The 14408-nt window shown below is 40.8% G+C and overlaps 3 protein-coding genes across 5 annotated transcripts in view; 2 read left to right on the top strand and 1 right to left on the bottom strand.

Annotated features, from left to right (window-relative positions):
* The window catches only part of LOC118430327 (peroxisomal targeting signal 1 receptor-like), a 13936-nt gene extending 5173 nt beyond the window's left edge, over positions 1-8763 (top strand). The window contains exons 5-18 of one of the 3 annotated variants that reach the window (XM_035841099.1): positions 1196-1324; positions 1570-1648; positions 1782-1826; positions 2074-2167; positions 2493-2528; positions 2903-3022; positions 3313-3420; positions 3822-3932; positions 4319-4462; positions 4907-4977; positions 5433-5627; positions 6056-6224; positions 6623-6780; positions 7301-8763. In XM_035841099.1, coding sequence (XP_035696992.1) covers positions 1196-1324; positions 1570-1648; positions 1782-1826; positions 2074-2167; positions 2493-2528; positions 2903-3022; positions 3313-3420; positions 3822-3932; positions 4319-4462; positions 4907-4977; positions 5433-5627; positions 6056-6224; positions 6623-6780; positions 7301-7511 — 1670 coding nt within the window. In that variant the 3' untranslated portion in view covers positions 7512-8763. The remainder of the gene's footprint in view (positions 1-1195; positions 1325-1569; positions 1649-1781; positions 1827-2073; positions 2168-2492; positions 2529-2902; positions 3023-3312; positions 3421-3821; positions 3933-4318; positions 4463-4906; positions 4978-5432; positions 5628-6055; positions 6225-6622; positions 6781-7300) is intronic. The other 2 variants (XM_035841100.1, XM_035841101.1) reach the window with 2 other exon arrangements.
* LOC118430355 (39S ribosomal protein L47, mitochondrial-like) lies at positions 8495-11700 on the bottom strand. Its single transcript, XM_035841196.1, has 6 exons — positions 11533-11700; positions 10969-11183; positions 10717-10777; positions 10286-10382; positions 9548-9774; positions 8495-9233 (listed from the first exon to the last, which is right to left on the bottom strand). The coding sequence occupies exons 1-6, from the start codon at positions 11622-11624 to the stop codon at positions 9047-9049; spliced, it is 879 nt and encodes a 292-aa protein (XP_035697089.1). The 5' UTR covers positions 11625-11700; the 3' UTR covers positions 8495-9046.
* A 35-nt stretch (positions 11701-11735) lies between these two features.
* On the top strand, positions 11736-14260 carry LOC118430394 (uncharacterized protein C3orf14-like). Its single transcript, XM_035841251.1, has 5 exons — positions 11736-11858; positions 12323-12467; positions 12790-12913; positions 13413-13487; positions 13803-14260. Exons 2-5 carry the CDS (start codon positions 12397-12399, stop codon positions 13893-13895), a joined length of 363 nt encoding a protein of 120 aa, XP_035697144.1. The 5' UTR covers positions 11736-11858; positions 12323-12396; the 3' UTR covers positions 13896-14260.
* Positions 14261-14408: the final 148 nt, after the last annotated feature.

The raw sequence follows: 14408 nt of genomic DNA, 5'->3' as shown, positions 1-14408 counted from the left end.
GAGTGGCGTTGGGTTCATCTGTAGATCGATGAATCCCACGGCCGATCGCCAGTATAAGGGACGGAAGTGGCGTTGGATTCATCAGTAGATCGATGAATCCCACGGCCGATCGCCGGTATTAGGGACGGAAGTGGCATTGGATTCATCAGTAGATCGATGAATCCCACGGCCGATCGCCAGTATTAGGGACGGAAGTGGCGTTGGATTCATCAGTAGATCGATGAATCTCACGGCCGATCGCCAGTATAAGGGACGGAAGTGGCGTTGGGTTCATCTGTAGATCGATGAATCCCACGGCCGATCGCCGGTATTAGGGACGGAAGTGGCATTGGATTCATCAGTAGATCGATGAATCCCACGGCCGATCGCCAGTATTAGGGACGGAAGTGGCGTTGGATTCATCAGTAGATCGATGAATCCCACGGCCGATCGCCAGTATTAGGGACGGAAGTGGCGTTGGATTCATCAGTAGATCGATGAATCCCACGGCCGATCGCCAGTATTAGGGACGGAAGTGGCGTTGGATTCATCAGTAGATCGATGAATCCCACAGCCGATCGCCAGTATTAGGGACGGAAGTGGCGTTGGATTCATCAGTAGATCGATGAATCCCACGGCCGATCGCCAGTATTAGGGACGGAAGTGGCGTTGGATTCATCAGTAGATCGATGAATCTCACGGCCGATCACCAGTATTAGGGACGGAAGTGGTGTTGGATTCATCAGTAGATCGATGAATCTCACGGCCGATCGCCGGTATTAGGGACGGAAGTGGCGTTGGGTTCATCAGTAGATCGATGAATCTCACGGCCGATCGCCAGTATTAGGGACGGAAGTGGCGTTGGATTTATCAGTAGATCGATGAATCTCACAGCACTATTAATGAATTCCACAGCTGTGGAATTCATCATCTGATGAATACCACAGCTGTGGAATTCATCATCTAAGTGATGAATATCACAGCTGTGGAATTCATCAATCCACGGTCTTCAGATATAGCTCGTAGAATTGTACAATTGTATTATATCAATACAAAATGAATCAAGCAGCTGTATACACTATCTTTCATTAGGGACTGAAAATGAGTTCTTGCATTGTTCACTTTTTATGTGATTGGTATATTGGTAGTATCCCTTATTTCTGTTTAATGATACAAATTCTGTTCATACATGTAGATGATATCTTTTTGTTTCTAGCACCCAATGTAGCTGACCTTGCCACTGCTGCAAACTGGGCGGATGAGTACCTTGCTAAGGAAGGAACAGACTTGAATGACTCGGACTGGTCCAAGGAGTTTGTAGACGATCCTCTCAGTAGATATGCAGGTGAGACTGTAGAATGTATAAAAATTCCTTTTAACTTACAACTTACAAATTACCTTTTTTATCTGTTGCACAATGTTACCTGTCAGTCTTCTTGCTATTTGACAATTGTTTTATCTTGAAAGAACTGCACCATTCCCTCTAGTGTAGTTTTCTCTCAGAAGCTTGTCGTAATGTCTTTGGATCCTTAAGATATAGCTGTGGACACTGCAACACAATTTAACTCCACTTTTCTGATTTATTGCTAGGTCCAGATATCCTCCCCTTGGAACAGGCTGATGCCAAGTGGGCCCATGAGTATCTAGAACAAGCAGAAGATAAAACCTGGTTGGTGATATGTTTCTTTTTTTCCATCTAAATATTGATCGAAAAACCTCTCAGTCTCTGTTTCCTTTTGGATGAATTTTTTTGTATTTGTATTTGTGACCTTAATCAATTTACATTATGTTTTGTTTTGCAGGACAGAAGAATTTGTCAAATTAGAAGATGAAGCAGATACAAAATGGTACATATATATACTAGTAATTGATTGTTACAATCTAGGACTGTGTAAAAAGTGGACAAAATTGAGGAAAAAAACAGTTGAAACAACTTTTTATACTTATACAGCTCAATTGTGGGGCATTTGATTCCACAACATCATACAAACAGTAGTGTTAGATTTGGTTTTGAGGTCATTTCAGGTAATTTTTCAAGTTTTGTTTTTGCTTATTCGGATCTTAACTCTCCAAATGTACACGTCTGCCATGCAGGGTTGAGGAGTTTACAGACCAAGATAACGAACTTGCCAGAACAGCCAATCAGCTCCTGCAGTCGGTAGATGACCCGAAATTAACAAACTCTGAGGTAAGCCTTCTTCTCTTCATTTAATTTTCAAAATGCACTGTGGTGTAAGCTCAACTAATCTAAAGATTAACTCGTGTATTCAGTCTTTTTGCTTTCCTGCAAGAAAATTTTATGACAAAAGCAAAAACAATGCTTCAACTTACTGCAAACATCATACAAATATTGTACATCACATAATGGAAACAATAGGCTGATACAGATTGGGCTGCTTTGTGTATGCTTTTTTTTGCAAACCTTTCTTGTAGGAAATTAAAAATATTCTAGAAACCAAAGTTAATGAATGAGATTGAAAGAAAGTGAGTACAGCGTGTTGTTTATCTTACAGACAGAGGATTTTGCCTTCCCAATGTCTGTAGACAAGGTCTGCTCTCTTCTCTTCATAGTGACACTGACTCCATAGATATCGAACAGTATCAGCAATCACTGTCTTTTATAATACAATTGATTTTGAAAGTTGACACTTTTGCTTTGTTAAACCGTTGTAATAAGCCAAAACTGGGAAATTCCTGAACATATAGATACCCAAATTGTAAAGAGAAAGTTGATTTTACACCACCCTACATTATTGAAAGAAAAAGGAAAATTACCTTCAGAGAAAAATCATGATTCAAAGTGTATTTGAAAGGAAAATTGCTTGCCAATTGTCTCTTTCAAGTGAGAAAATATGGTGCTAATTTTACTAAATGTGTCTTTGGCATTTGCTGACGGGATCTGTTCTATTCTGTCTGTGTTTAGTTCATGAAGTTTGTGAAGAAGATAGGCGAGGGGGATGTGACAATAGAGGGGAACCAGGTTATAGACCAGACAGCAGACAGGGAAGCTGAAAAGTGGACAGAACAGTTTGCTAGAGAACAGGTATATATGTGCATGATCAATGTTCTGTGCTACCACTATTTAATGCAGTGACGTAAGTTTTAGTTTGTCTGCGGTTATTCTCAAACTTGCAGTGCCACCTCTTGCTCCTGTAATACATGTAATGTTACTTTTGAGTGAGGTTGTCCACAAAGCAAGATATGACAATATCTCCCCTCCCCTCCCCACAAGTTTTCCCCAGTGACAGTTCTTTGCCCCCTCCCCAAAGTTTATGTCATCATCTCCTTTCTCTCGCAAACTTCTTCATTGATCAATTTTGCCCCCCTCCCCAGGGTTGGCAGCGAGGAGCAGAAGCAGAAGAGGAGGAGTGGGTTAGACAGTTCCAACAGGAACCAGATGTGTTGAACTTTGACACTGATGAAGCCAGACAACAGTTAGAGGTGACCAGAGTTCTCTGTTTGTCCATTATTGATGGACTTGAGTCTGCCGGCTCTCCATGTTCAGGGCATTTTGAAGTAAAAGATGATGAGTTGATGAGTTCATAGGAATGTTAAAACAGCAATATTGTACAGCTATACAGTAGAGTGATTTGAAGTATGTGTGTTACAGTAGTTCCTAATGTCTAAAGGGCAGCTACATGTAAAAAAAAAATGACATTGTACATTGTATTTTGCTTCTGAAAAGTCATGTATTTTTGTACTTTCAGTGACATTGATGTTTTTTGGTGAAAGTGCATGTACTGTATTCAACCTTTTCAAAGAAAATCTTTTCAAAAGTCAATTCAATCCTTATAATTGATGATGATTCATTCTTACATGTTTTCTCTGTGTTTTCCCACCAGGCTGGTAGTGACTTCTGGGACAAGTTACAAGAGGAGTGGGACCAGTTAGCACAGCAGGACTCCGCCCATCCCTGGCTGTCAGACTTTGACAATGTTGTAGACACTAACAAGGTGAGTGGTGTGAAGCAGTTACTTTTTTTAGTACAAAGGTGACAGTATGAGTAGTAACAGTGGGGCTGTGTGACGTAACTGCAGGGTCCCTTCCTGTCATGCTATCCTTTGGAAAAGGCACTTTGCAAGATTTTCCTCACGCTAACCAGGTGTAAAAATGGTTACCTGACTTTGGTTGGGGACGTAAAAGGCAGTGGGAGGGTAGGGGAGTGCTCTGCCTCCCGATACCATGCCCTAGACACAGCGTATAACAACCAACTGCCCCTACAGCCTCAAAGGCTATGGGACTACCTTTTCCTTTACCTACCTACCTTCAATAAGAGCTCAAGAGCAGTTTAGATAAGCATGGTGCACAACCCTTTTAACGAATAAGTACTGTTTTTCAGGAGTACACATTTGAGGAGGACAACCCCCTGAAGGACCATCCCGATGCCTTTAAGGAGGGCATGGAGAGGCTGAAGCAGGGTGACCTGGCCAATGCTGTGCTGTTGTTTGAGGCAGCTGTACAGAAGGACCCTGAACACATGGAAGTATGTGTGCTTTTCAAACAACCTTACCTTACCCCCTCTCGCAACACTGTTGTATTGGTTGACTCGGTGGGCAATCTTTCTCCAAATGGTGCGGTCCAACAACACATTCAAACTATTATGTTTCATCTCCATAGCAGGTGGTCTATGGTGTCTGCTGTTAAGTACATGGACATTGTGTTTGTGGAACACAGTGGGGGCTAGGAATAATGGCTTGACTGTTTTAAATCATTGATTCTTTGGTTGAGGGTAGTCATGCACTGAACAAGTTGAAACAAAGCATAACTGTCGTTTGAATAGTGGAGCAGTCAAACAGATGAGTTTAAGAACAGGCCTACCAACAACACAGCTTAGACTGGGCAGATTTGGATATGACAGATTCCAGTAAGAGGAAAATCCCACCAAAGTTTGACAATATAATGTTGTGTGTCTCTGTGCTTTATGCAGGCATGGCAGTACCTAGGTACCAGCCAAGCAGAGAATGAGCAAGAACAACATGCCATCAGTGCACTGAAAAGGTTTGTCTGATTCTTTTCTGTTTTTGGAAATATTTGTTTGTGCCTTAATATGTATTATTTAACATGCTCTCAGTAAATGTACGCAAAATATTTCATATTTCAATGCTTAATGCCAAAAAGGTACGTACAAGGGGTGGAGAATCTGTACTGAATGTTGTATGTTATTTTTCAAGCCTGTAGCTGAAAGAAATGAGTGATCATGAGTGCTTAAAACTCTCTCCAAAACACTTAGTTACAGATCTTGACATCATTTACATACTGTAAATTTGCCTTTCGCCCCTCTTTACCTTAAGGAAAGATTCACACACAGACATGCGTAAACAAAACAACATGTATTCAGGTGGAGCCCCTATGTCCAGACTCTGTTCTCCTGCACGCATGCATACTAAACATTGGCAGATCTGTACTACTCTAACACATGCACACATACTTTTTTCATCCACCATGTCCTGCAGGTGTCTGGAGCTGCAGCCGCAGAACCTGACAGCTCTGATGGCGCTGGCCGTCAGCTACACCAACGAGTCCATGCAGCAGCAGGCCTGTCAGACACTCAAGTCCTGGCTGGCCAACTCTGTCAAGTACAGCAACCTGGTTCCACAGGGGGCAGAGGCAGCAGGGGCAACAGCCAAAGTCAGCTCCGTCATGTCAAGGTGTGGATTTGTTTCCAAACTAGGTTTCTGATAAAAACATGCCAAAAAGAAGTTACTCATTGACAAGCAACTGGATATGATTTTGGAAATGGTCAGACATTTCAGATAGCCTTCCGTTGTCTTTCATCAGTGACACTGTGATATGATAAAAACACATAATATCTGTTAAGCAGTCTCACCCCCTTTTTCCCCGACTAGGTGCTCCACTACTGATGTGTCACATGTCAGAAGTGAGTGGGTTAGTTTTGCTGAAGAAGGCTGAAGTGCTGGTTGAAAATTGTGTGCTTTAGTTTGTTGGGATATAACTTTTGACTGGATAAAAACAGAGATTTACTTCCGGACATTTCGAGTGACATCCAATATATTGTTGAATATCGTTTACCTGGATGCTTAACCTTAATAATCGTAATATCTGTTGTTGTTTGCAGTGAGCTACATGATGAGGTTCGGGACCTGTTCATCCAAGCAGCCAGGAGAGCACCGAAGGACAACATTGACCCAGATGTGCAGTGTGGTCTGGGGGTGCTGTTTAACCTGTCCGGGGAGTACGACAAGGCTGTGGACTGTTTCAATGCTGCACTGGCTGTCAGACCTGAGGTAGGGATGGGAGGAGACATGTAATGTTCGGAGACAGTTTGTTAGGAGATATTGTTCAGAGGGTGTAAGGCAAGTACTGTAAGCTTCCTTCTGAAACCCTGCAATATATTCTCATCAGAAATTAAGACTACATAATCATGAATATTTGAAAAATACAGTCTTTTCCTTACTTGTATCTATCAGTGGATAGTACAAAATTTGTGTTTTTCTTGCATTGTGCATCTTCTAGTAACTCTTAGTTCTCTTATAATACTATTAATAGTATGACTAAGGCCTGGACATAAGATAAGGATTTAGTATAGATTTGGAACGACTTAATCGATTAGGTTTGCCAGAACAATGTATCATAACCACATGCTGTAGCAAATCTGAGCAGCTAGCTTTGTGTCCTTGCACAGGATTCGCTCCTGTGGAACAGACTTGGCGCCACCCTAGCCAATGGGAACAGGAGTGAGGAGGCGATCCAGGCGTACAGGCACGCCCTGCAGCTGCGGCCCGGGTTTGTACGCAGTCGGTACAACCTGGGCATCAGCTGTGTCAACCTGGGGGTGTACAAGTACGTCTCACTTCTTCTGAAGTTTTGTCTTTGTCTTCTCGGTAACAAACTTTCACGGTCTGAGAAAATCTACTGTAACTTGTTCTTGGACCTAAATGTTCACAGTGGTAGCAGGTGCATGTGAAAAATGTCAGCGATTTATTTGTTACCGGTAATGATAACTTCATGTTACAGGGGTCACCGTGAAAACCGTGAACATAACAGTACATTGAAAAAATCAGGAATTACAGTAGATGCATTGATTTTGGAAATATCTAGCTACTTTGAAGTTAAGTGATCATTGACCGTGCAGAAATACATCCCATATCAAATTGTCACATATAAGAGCTTTCTGTGAACCCTTAGCCAAATGTGCTTGTTCAATTTTTGTGTGCTCAAACTTCATAAATCGGTCACAAGTATAAAGAATTGCACAAAATCCAATTACATATCATTGAAAGGCGTGTTGCACTTAATGGCGTACATCCACACATGCCCTATAGCTAGAAATTGAATGAGCTGTTGTTTCTGTGTTTGATAGGGAAGCAGTAGAACACTTTCTGACGGCCCTGAACATGCAGAGAGCAGGCAAGGGTCCCAAGGGAGAGGCGGCGCTCATGTCGGAGAACATCTGGAGCACGTTACGCATGGCCATCTCGCTCATGGGGCGGCCGGAACTGTACGCACACTGCGACCGCAAGGATCTAGACGCCTTGAATAGCGAGTTTCGTCTCAACGAGGTGGATGTCTGAGAAGGATATTTCTACAATATTGGAGGAAGAGCCAACAGTGTCATATAAGAGGACACCTCCCAGTCTGAGGTTGAAAGAATCATATAGTATTTGGGGTCCAGCAGATACTGTCTCAAGTGTGATCTGTGTTTATGAGAAAGGGCTGTGGAAGTGGTAAACATCTGGGCAAACATGAAAAGGGGCAAATGTTAGGTGTATACCGTATGTTAAAGTCGTAATTATGTTACAATGTACCTTGTGTTCAGCAGTCTAACCTGTTTACCCATGTTGTAGGCTTTCTGTTGATGGGTTTTCTGGTCATTTAGAAAGCTAGCAATATACACTGTGTATGTCTTAAGATTTGTTGATTTTGCATCAATTAATTTTTGCTCTATGAAAGCATTTCGATCATGACAGATGAGAGATATGAAGAAGATAATTTGCTATTTAACTTATTATGCAGGAATGCTTAAAACTTAAGCTTGTGATGTGATTTTTTCATGCTTCTTACCAGTTTGTGAGCCTAATGTGGTCAAATGTAAATTGCAGTACTACTGTGTTCAGCTAGGTGTCATGCTTAGATTTACAGTGTGGATTCCTAACTCATGTTATAGGCTAACTATAGAATGAGTGTGGTGTAGGGTTTCATGGTGCAAGAATTGAAGAAAATGTTAGAATCTTTCTCAAAGATATTGGAGTAAAATCTTGAATATTAAATGGTTTAGATTGGACACCCATCTTATGGCCTGTGATATGTACATACGTATAATGTAAACGTAAATATTACACAATATTGCTGTGATTATTTTGGATACCTTAACTTCAGATAGTTGAAATTTAGAGTGATACAAGCAAGAGTACTTCATCATTTGTAAATTGTCAGTTGAAATGTGTTTATGGAATGCTACATGGAAAATGGAGTCAAGAGAAAGTAGGTACTGTAACAACATATATCTCACCACAGAATGACAAATACAAGAATGTGTAGACATATGCAATAGATGTACGAGGGTTTCTTTTATTCCGCAAGAAATTATGACTCTGGATAAAGCCTTTGTTACCTACACTTGTCATATCTTTGATACTGGTGCTTGACATGAGAGGAAATAGTGGGCAGCAAAGTAAGGTTACCCCGATTTGCTTCTAGCTATTGACAAAACTGTTCTAATTTTAGAAGGTGTACTAAGATCGGTTTCTATCAACTCTGAAAATCTCAAAGATCTACAAATTTCTCATGCAAATACTGTATGCAATAAAGTATGCTTACTTTTGAGATCTGACTCTTCCAATTCATACCCCACGCATCCAATGAAAGAGTAAGACACTTACTGTACACAGACATGTTTAGGATAGACACCAGTATTTGTCACATTTCTGCAGAGAGTAGTTATTCTACAGATGGAGACTGACATGGTCACGTCCCTCCATGTTTATCCAGCCAAATCCAAGGTACCTGGTAGAACATACCAGTACATGTACAAACTAAGGAGCTCGATCTAGCCTAGACCTTCTCTATGTTGTTAACACTTAAAGAACTTGTGGGACAAAAGTACAGCCTAATAGTCCCTCTCCTTGATCTCTCGTAGTCTCTGCTCCTTGTCTCGTTGTTTTTTCTCCTCCCGTTCCTCCCAAGGCGTCTTCTGGTCCTTCAGGTTGGGGAACTTCTCCACCATCTTGGCCCACCAGCGCCGCTCCACGTGGGCCTGGGCAAACTTCCTCTTCTCATATTTCTCTTCTCGCAATCTGAGAGAAAAAATAGTCAAGAGGAGAAGCTAAAGATTTAGCAAACGGTGATCATGGCAAAAAAGCAACAGTTGAACAAACTACTGGTACTTTTAGTATCTTTACAAAGAACAACTCAAATTTCACAAGATGACAGACTCATTAGGTTTTTGTTTGACTTTCAAGCTCATATAAGCATGAGCAAAGTGGTAAAGATGTATCAGAAAACAGTGGACACATACAAATGTAGCAACACACGTAGAGATGGAGTACCAATACAACAGTGTGTTGTTGAACTACATTTTCTAAGCAGTAAGTTGATCTCCAAATCCTACCTGATGTAATACTCCACAAAAGTGGGGAAGGTCCAGTATTTCTTGTTGAAGGATGTGTTCATCATCACAGGCATGGGGTAGGGTTTGAAGCGCCGGTAGTACTTCTGCCCAAAGACGTTGAAGAGGAATTTCCCAGGAACCTCCTCCTCCCTCCCAGTTTTCAGCAGGCGCAGGGCTTTTTCTCGCTCCAACAACACTTCAATCAGGTTGTCCATGGACTCTGTCACCTGAATAGGAGATAGAACCAAATCTTTCACTTTTCAGAATCATGGAGCAAACAGATCTGTCATAATAACTTTCGTATTCATGTTTGCAATATACTGCTATGACTGTATCTTCAAAGAAATGGGCACTCAATATGCTATGCGTAACATCACTCCGTATTAAACCACAAAGGAAAAAGATGGTTTCAATTATAGTTAATATTGTACATTCTTTTGGTATGAAACATTGTATATGATTTATATCTAATTAGCAGTAGTAACTGCACTTTAATTTTGTTAGGTCAGTCTTACCCAGGGTTGTCTCCAGGACCCATCTTTCCGTCCGGAGACAGAAATTTGCTTGTTGGGACGGAAAATTTGAACCCATTTGCCTCAAAAATGTCATGAAACTGTTGAAAATGTACTTTAAATAAGCTTAAAATGACATATTTGACAAGGAAAATGAACAACATGCTCTTCCTATCAATGAGTAGGATGGAAACAAATGATGAACTGGAGACAGCCCTGGTCTTACCTTCTCTAGTCGCTCTTCACTGGGCATCCTCTCCACCTGTCTGATGGCCTCCTGCTCCAGAGTCAGCAGCATGTTCCTCTCCTTCAGTAACACGTACCTGCAACACAGGCATATGCATGGCAGTCACTCCTATCTTCAAGTTTAACATGAAATATGGTTTTGTTAATAGTAAGCAGTGCTGTCAGAGAATCAGTTATGTTCCGATACATGTACAAGCAGCCATACTAAAGCACACTCTAGGAAAAAAACTCCAAGTACAATACAACGTTAACTGTTTTATCATATTAGAAAAATCAAATCTTTAATGTCCTAAATTTGTGTTGGTAAAACTGGTCAGGCATTTTCAAAATGTACATGTACCTACATTCTCACTAGCCATCTATTTTAAGAAGTGGAACAGTGCTATATATATATATATATATAATACTCACCACAACTTCCACAGGTCCACGTTACTTTTCTGTCGGAGTTGATCCAGGGTCCAGGCATCACCTACAGTACAGAAAAGAAAACGGTCATACGATGTAGCTCAAGCTAAAATGAACATGAAAATCCTTTTAAAGGATAAGCATAAGGGAACTTGGAAAGCTTATTGGACCCATAAAGGTCTATTGAAGTTGGAGCTTTAAAAACACATTATAATCACACAGTTAGAAACATTTTATAAAGCCATTTTTGCCTACCATGTTTCACATTTTTCTCGCCCCAATTTTTGGGATCGTCAAAGAACTCTTCTATTCCATGATAGGTAGAACTGGTGTGGAGAGTTTTTGTGTGAACTCTTGTTAAGGCCTGTAGAGATGTTGACCCGGACACTGCAGCTGATGTTACAGGCTGTTGCTGTTGAAAAGTCAGTCTGTGAAATACTTTTTGAGGTGATGATGTCACTGTTAATGATCTGCAAAGAATCAACAAGGATCTATTAAAAAAGACATAACGTTACAAAAAACACAACTAAGCCAGGAAAGTTCAGGAAAGATACTGCACGCTTATGGGACCTGTCAGTGCTTGGTATTTCTGCCTGATCATAGTACATGGCATGGTGGCTGTGTCTCAACTCCAAGGCCTTTAGTATTATGGCGTTAAGACCTGAAACTTTATTAACCTAGACCAAGTTAGACTCAATCTATTATGCCCCCCTCCCATCACACATCCTCCCATCACACATCAACTTCGTTACAGTCAAAATCACGCGAATTTACACACTTTCGCTTCATGTATATTTTACCTCTGGACTCTATACTTACCTTAGTAACAATTTCGATCCCAGACAGTGTTTCCCCCTGTCGAAAATACCCTTTGAGTTTGATAGACCATTTCTACACATGCACGCTGCCATTTTTGTTCCGTAAAGGTCAATTGGAAGCGCCTCTAGACGGTCAGTTGCAGTACTGCAGGTCAACAGCTTCTTCTCACTTGGAAGGCTGCAGTACTGTATTTTGCCGCTACGTGTCGCTCCATTGGTTAACAAGGCATGCTGCTGCAGTAATATAAATTTCCACAAGTCGGCGCTTTTGAGCCATGAGATACCAAGCAAAGATGGCGTCCTGACGTTCATGTTGTGTCTGCGGTGAGCGGCCATACCAGACTCAACTCCTATCAAAACTGGATGAACCCTGAAATCTCACCTAGCTGCACAAACTGCGGCGCTGTGGAGACCACCAACCACTTCCTGTACCACTGCCCTCGCTACGAAAAGGAAAGACAACACATGCTGCTAGAAGTGGAGAATATATATGAGACATACAACACAGCAGAGGACAGCAGAGACACGGACATCACTACGCTTGCTGGAATGAGAGAAGACCTCTCAGAAGGAATCAACAAACAGATGTACATGGCCTTCTCCCAGTACATTGAGAGTACACACCGTTTCGACGTACTCTCCTAGAAACTCCTCCAGCAACTCTCAAGCACAAGGAACCAAGAGTTAAATACCAAGAGAGACTATTGACTCAAATGCAAACCGTGTGTTACTCAGCACCAAGAGGCCACGTCTAGCGAAATAATAGACGTTAAACGAGGACAACAACAACAACAACTTTATTCGTGTCGGTCATGTTTGTAGTCAGTCTAACCCGTGTTTAGCCAATTGTTTTCATATTCAGGACATGGACAGAAGTCAGAAGGAAGAGAAATGGTTGGCGAGGGAGATTCAGCTCAGTCAAAAACATGCAGAACTGTAAGTAACTTTTATGTCTTGCATCTCTGCAAATTTTGGATCATTTGCACTCTTCAAACACAACATCGATGGTAACTTTAACGTTATAATGGTTAAACTAACATTATTTGTATCCTTTCTTTCTTCATCACCCATCACTTGTGTAACTGATATGTGGCATATTTTCCCTAAGTTCTCCAGCATCCTCATCTCTTTTCATTTTCCTTTGTATTTCGAGCTATTTCATAAAAGTCATTTCAGCATCCTGCACAGTAAATATGTCTACAACAATTACCTTGATTAATCAACCGTGATTACATTCAAACTTTTTTTGCATCTGCAGACTTGCCAAGAGAGAACAGTTGCTGCATCTGTCCCAGAGTGAGCTGAACAGTTCGGAACACCGCGCGAAGGTTCACCAGGCTCACTGGACACATGTACAGCAGAGGAACAAACAACTCCTACAGGTGGTTACCCAGACATTGCATAATATGCCATCCTCTCCAATGGTCATTAATGCCATTACAAATATTCTTCCCTTGGGGTAGCAGCCTCTGTAACTGTCATGTAAATTGTCATGCCATCACCAACTCTGAGAACATGCATTTAGTTGAAAGTTATGACACTCAAAGTCAGTCAAAAATCCATTTATGACCCTTTGTTTTGCAGGGTAGGAATTACTATGATTTCTTAGGCTCATCAGGTTTGTTTGATAAGGATGTGATTGTAAAGTGGTGTTAGTTGAATTGGCATAGACTCACATGGACTATCGGGTAACATTAGCATAGTAACATAAGAAAGCAGAGATTTGAAGACCTGCGGCTCGCTGGCAGGGTGGAGACATGAGAAAATAAAGCATCTAACAGCGCAGTTATCACTAGTGGAGTGCCAGTTGTTCTAAAAAAAACAACCAAGGATCAACAAGGACATGTTTCACTGATACATGTATCTGTATCTATTCCTCAGGACATCAAGAGAAGTCAAGTAGAAATGAAGGACATAGCACGACAGCCTCCCAATGTCAAGTTCACTGAACTACAGGTGAAAATCAATATTCCAAACTTGAAGTCATGCATTTAAGATAAGTGTTGGAAACGCATGTTTCAGATTTGAATTCTGTCTACATAATTACACTATATTACACCTTATAACAACGTGCACATCACTGCATGATTTTATACTTGGTGGATGTTCAAATATAACCATTAGCTTTCATTGAGTGAAAGCTCCTTGTTGTAACCTTCCATGTTTCTTTAATTTTTCAACTCTCATTTTTTTGAGGAAATTGCATAATTTCTATGCTACATGAAACTTTGTCTAAGTTCTGAAAATTTCTTTCTGTTTGTCCCTCCCCAGACGATGTACTGGACCACAGTTCAGGACCAGCTGCCTCAGTGGAAGAAACAGATGAAGGACAAGGGACCAACCAGCAACAGTCCATATATGTAGTTTAGTAGACGTAGTTTTGTCCAAACAACATTTTGATAATCATATTGATTCTCTTGTAAATGATGTTTGGTAGAGTTTTGGGACAGCAATTTTCATTTCTATTTATAGAGTTGAAAATACATAGTGTTCATATGGAGATAAAGAACCAAATGTTTTCACAGTAAGTTAATGCTATGATGGTTGCTAGAGTACATTGATTTTGTATGTTTTGGTACACTGTAGAAGTTGGCAATTTTCCCATACATTTACAATGTGCATTTCTATTTTTTCCACATGGTGTTGACTTTTCAATTTAGCATATGTTACAGGTCAACTTTGGAAAGCATCACAGTTTTGTATATCATTACAATATTCTATTTTGTGAATGTCTTGTGTATATTTTTTTCTTCATATTAGAGAAGACAGCATAGTTAATTTTTTTCTCAATGAAAGAAGTTTATGAAACACAATTAGGCTTCATACAACACCTAGTCATATTTGATGGTGGTCAAAATGTTACTCTCGAGTCAAAGG

Source organism: Branchiostoma floridae, chromosome 14 (genome assembly GCF_000003815.2).
Source record: "Branchiostoma floridae strain S238N-H82 chromosome 14, Bfl_VNyyK, whole genome shotgun sequence".
In the NCBI taxonomy this organism is placed as follows: domain Eukaryota; kingdom Metazoa; phylum Chordata; class Leptocardii; order Amphioxiformes; family Branchiostomatidae; genus Branchiostoma; species Branchiostoma floridae.
The sequence above is the reverse complement of the archived record's forward strand: the minus strand, read 5'-3'. Positions and strand labels throughout refer to the sequence as shown.